General features: G+C 38.3%; 1 protein-coding gene across 1 annotated transcript in view; it reads left to right on the top strand.

Annotated features, from left to right (window-relative positions):
• Nucleotides 1–4,819, top strand: part of LOC138030687 (melanocortin receptor 5-like) — a 14,336-nt gene extending 9,517 nt beyond the window's left edge. Inside the window, exon 2 of the mRNA XM_068878570.1 lies at nucleotides 3,869–4,819. Within this exon, the coding sequence (XP_068734671.1) occupies nucleotides 3,869–4,819 (951 nt within the window). The remainder of the gene's footprint in view (nucleotides 1–3,868) is intronic.
• The last annotated feature ends 478 nt before the right edge of the window (nucleotides 4,820–5,297 follow it).

Raw genomic sequence — 5,297 nt, forward strand, 5'->3', positions numbered from 1 at the left:
TATCTTCAAGACAACAATTAATGATCAGGAAACCGCGCCGGAAGAAAAGCCTTTTTTTTGTATCAGACGAACAAACTCCTTCCCAACAGCCTCCCCCATAATTGGCCAAGAAGCTTTGTTCGGTCACGGCTGTCGATATATCACAAGTTCTAGTGTTCCGCCAGCTTCATTGTGACTCTTCCGATTTTTGACACATGTTTTCGGATCCTTCTTCATGCTGAACAGAAATAGGATGTGTAAATCGATTTCATCAAACACTGTAGCAGCAGACAAAACGTGTGAGCGGACTGTAAATGCAAAAGCTTTCAACAAAAGCACAATGTGGGACGTGCGAAAAAAAACAAAAAAAAAAACATAACAAACAAATGGTGACGGCGATATCAGAATGCGGGCTGGTTATTTGAATCGTCTACATAGTATTTTCTGCGTCATGTCGTAAAAAGACTATAGGAAATGCCCTTGGTCTAACCTTATTTCTTTATCGCTACAAGTGTGTTTATTCTAGTTCACTGGCAGTGTACTGCTAGAGCCTGATTTGGCACCTCTTGAATTCCCATGACTTTTTTTCAGATGCTGAGATAATTTATTCAACGATAGGCTTCATGAGAGGAACCTCCTTGCCTCGCGTCACTCAACCTCCCTGCACCGTATCACTCATGTTTCTGTGATCCTTACGCTATGTTCTCTTTTTTTTTCTTTTCTTTTTTTTTTTTCCCATTGCTAGCGCCAGACCTCGGATGTTCATGTAACTTGTGGGTCTTCATTGCTTAATCCTCTCTTAAAATACGATTTAATGCCCCAAAAAGTAAAATATGATACTTTTATGTACAAATACCTTAAACGTTTTCGAGCGAAGACAATTATTTCATGTCTCCCACGATAAACGCTCCGATAGTGTACATATCCTGTCAATCAAAATGAAATTCTACTTCCGGAGAAAAAGTATTTTACTGATATCTCTGGGAATAGTTTATCTTTTTCAATACTTTTTTTTCGTCAACGACAGGTGTGAGTGACCTAAACTTTTACCTTAAATAAAAAAAAAAGGGAGTTCTGAATTTTTTTTCCTTGAGAGACCAATTTCGATATATTAAAATTCATTCCTAAACAAAAGGCAACATCTCGAGGCTCTGTTGAATAAAACTCATACATGTGCAAATCCTTATATTTATTCCCCAGAGGCTCGAGATGATGCCTTTTGTTTAGGATTGAATTTTAATATATCGAAATTGATATATTAAAGTGCCTTTTTATACTACCCTTCTTATCTTTCCCTTAAAATGGCTGTAATTTCAAGAACTTTCAGTCTCGTACTCCAATATGACAATTCGCCCTTGTCACACGGCGGCCATATTGTCCCTGGAGACCAAAAAAGCTTTGTTTTACCACGCCTAGCTTCGCAGTGGAAACCATGGGGGTGAGGCTTGGCGTGGTAAAACAAAGCTTTTTTGGGCCCCCATATGGCCGCCGTGTGACAAGACCGAATTGCAGTCGTTCTAGTTATTGTGCTTTTACCGTTTTCTCACAACAGGTGTACATTTAATAACACCCTCTCCAACTGATTCGTCATCACGACACATAGGTTTGAAACGATACAACCGTGAACTGTAATATCAGTAACCACTACCGCCTCGGACAAAATTGATCAAACCTTTCAATATGTTGCCCTCCTTCAATGTTAATTTGCCAAATGGGCTAAAAAAAACCTCACCTGCAAACAACATAGTGATGGGGGAGTGAGACGCGAAACTATAAGGTCTGTATATTCGTTTACTGTTCGAGAGAATTTTGTGACAGACTCTAGAATTTTTATTTACAGCCGCTCCCTGTTGCTTGCTTTGATCAGTGCATCTCATAGGAACGCCCTTGGCGTCTTGTTACAATGACAAATCGGCGTCATTTACCTCAAAGTTTTATCAGCCGGGCACGAGTGGTGTTAATGCATTTTGTCAAGACTGGGGCTCTGTAAATAATTGGTTATGCCCCCTTCCTACCTTACGCTTAAGGTTGTCAACCATTTGGAAGCTTGCAAGGCATTGGGAAAGCTTATTATTCCTTTGTGGAGTTCTTTACATTTCTGGACTGCTATTTGTAGTGACGCTGGAACCATTTTAGTGATTTTGTTCATGACTGGGTAATTTTTGCTCACATTTCGAATTTATTCAGTAGTGGCAAAGCAAAAAATTGTATTTTTAGTAATGGTCAGCTGAACGTCATTATCTTAGCTTTAAGGATTGTCTGTTCAGTTCGCCGAGAACAGTTTTAAGCGGTTTCTGTACAGAGTTCAAGAAGTCATGGTCAGATTGTGCAATGTGATTATCTGAATATATGTGTTCTACATCTAAAGGGTTAAGGCCGCAAATTTTTGAGTGATGAAAATCGGATATCGTAAGGTCGAACGAGATGTTTCAATGATGTCGCAATATCCGTTGCAGAATGTTTGTTTCATTAAAAATACTTACAGGTGATTCAGTAGGCCCGCGCAATCAAGCCCAAAGTCAAGCCCTTTCTTTGTCGGTCTACATGTATGAAGCCTTTTCTGACCTATAGGCTCCTGTATCTATACTGTTGTATGCGTCTCATTGGTAGTGAAGGCAAAATATAGTATTTCTGGCAATGAAGCGAAGCGTAATAGACAGAAATAGTTATTTTGCCGGCACGGACAGGAAGATTGGTGCAGTGCGAGAGGGATTATGGGTATGAGTGCCAGATATATAAAGTAGGCCGTTACGATTTGAAAACAATTCTAGGTAAGCAACAATTCAGCTCCTAAATTTAAGTTTGATTTAAGTGTGTATTGTAAGTTTCCATGATTCGTTATCGTAACTCAGCCACTGGAGTTAGCGGCACCCCAGTTGACGGGGGTGTACGTTTTTGGGTTGTCGTATCTGGCGGTGTGCCGCACTAATTTACTGTGACTTGGTTTGTCTTTGGAGTCTTTATTATGAGATATGGTGAGCAGTGTTCCTACCAGAAACCGGCGAAGAGAAGGGAAAGTTCATATCTCCCCCGTGTAATATCCTCCATTTACGTGACGAATTTTCTTTAATTGATTGAGAAGTTACACGCTAACATTTGTTTAAAACACATTAAAAAAGCGAACGTTTCGGCGCTACGTTACGCCATTATCAAGTTAAAAAGTGAAAAAGTATAAGGTGTAACACAAATATATAAAATGTGAAACAATACGTAAAATATTTGCGGGCCCTATGGATATAATTCCCTAGATAAGAAACACCATGCCAAAAAACAATAAAAAATGCACGAAAGTGTCACGTAAACAGTTTGGCACGAATAGAGTCGGCTTGCGCGTTAAGAGAAGGCTTGATGTCCTTTATGTACAACATCTCGTAGAATAAGCAGTCAAAGTTGCTATTACATTTCCTCAGAACTTTAAAAAGGTGGCCAGTCTTTGTTCTGTTATTTGATTGCTCTACACATTGTAGAGATAATCACGAGAAGGTATGGCTGTAGTCTTTGAAACAAAATATTTTATATTTGTCCATATTTGTCCATATTTGTCCATATGGTTATTTCGAATCGCACGACAAAAATCGCATGACCACAAAATAATGATAACATACGTTACAAAAAAAAAAAAAATTGAGATAGGTTATCACAAACCTCGCTTCCAAGTTCTGCACTACTCAGGACTCGCATTTGATTAGCTATCTTTGAATTTCTTTGATCTTTAACCAATCAGAATGCGTAATTTCTGCATTGCGTTACATGAGCACGGTAAATATCTTAGCTAATCAGAATGAGTCAATTTTTGCAAGTACATTACTTGTTATTTAAGAATGGAATTATTTTTTAATGCAATTTTATCCTGATGTCAGTGTAACCGTCGTTTTCTTTCTTCACTCAGGGAACCAATGATTTTGATCTACAAAACAGAACTTCAAATTTCGAGTCTTTTTCTGCATCCGAGTGCATTTCCTTGCTAACAGTACTTGGCATTGAGGCTGTTGCTATAGTGACTCTGAATGCCCTTGCAATCATTGTTTTCCTGAAAGAGCAAAGTCTTCGCGGAAAGCGTAGCATGTACCTGACGATCAGCCTGGCAGTGGCTGACATGTTTGTTGCATGCACTTTAACTCTCTGGATGTTTTCTCTGGGAAACGGTTGTAACATATGGACGATTAAATTCCTGTCTAATCCAATTGAGATCACAGGAGCTTTGGTGCTTTACTTTCCAGCAGTCTCAATGACAAACCTTACTGCTATTTCTTTGGAGCGAATGCACGCAACTTTTCGCCCATTCAAGCATCGCCTCGTCAAAAAGAAAATGTTTGGAGCAGCTGTTGTGGCTGTTTGGTTGACAGCTGGCCTCTTTACAGTTATCGATTTGTCAACGTTTAATTTTGATATCGGTTGGAATCACACTGAAGCGCCAGAATACCCCTCATTCATATTCTGTTGCCCTTTTATTATCCTTGTTTCTTATACATCCATCGCTATAAAATTTTACTGTGGAACTCATCCTCAACGTCATGGTGCAATCAGCAGAGAAAGAAAACTGACCAAGACGCTGTTCTTTGTAACAATTGTATCGTTATTACTATTGCTGCCAGCTCTAATTGCAAACTTTCTTCTTCATGTTACAATTTTTCATCAAACAATACAGACTTTAGAGTATCTTCTAACATTCTTATTTTGTGCAAACTCTTTCATAAATCCAGTTCTATATGCATTTAGAATGCCAGAATTCAAAAGAGCTTTGGTTTTATTATTGTGTTGTAGATCTCGCTCGGGGGCACTTCAGGTTTTTCCTCTTTATGACATGTCAGCTAAGAGAATTTACTCAGTTCATCAGTGAACGTGTGTTTATCAAGTACATAGAAACTGAATGGAAATAAAATTTTCGTTCGACTACTCTAAGGTTTGGATTTGAGAGGACTTTATTTCAATTAATTCAAAGGAATATCAGTTTAAATACAAGTTAAGATTGGTCAATTCAAATTTTTTAATATTTGTAGTGTATTGTTTTTTCTTACCTTGTTAGCACGATGATCAAGTTTGAATATATACTCACGAAGTGATCTCAACAATAATTGCGGAAGAAAACCATCCAAAGTCGATTTAATTGACATCTCAATTCATGCGTGGACAACGTGCAAGCGGCAAAAAGCATGCGCGAAGGTGTTTACAGAAGCTTCAGACATGGCAAATCTAAATAACCTTCGTTAAAATCCTCGTCACAAACAGCAAAATGGTCATTTAACACTGTTTAAATCAGCAATCTAAATCGAAAGTCTGCTTGTTAAAATATTTTCACTGTTCGATCAAAGTTTTAG

This window comes from Montipora capricornis, chromosome 13 (assembly GCF_036669925.1).
Source record: "Montipora capricornis isolate CH-2021 chromosome 13, ASM3666992v2, whole genome shotgun sequence".
Lineage (NCBI taxonomy): Eukaryota > Metazoa > Cnidaria > Anthozoa > Scleractinia > Acroporidae > Montipora > Montipora capricornis.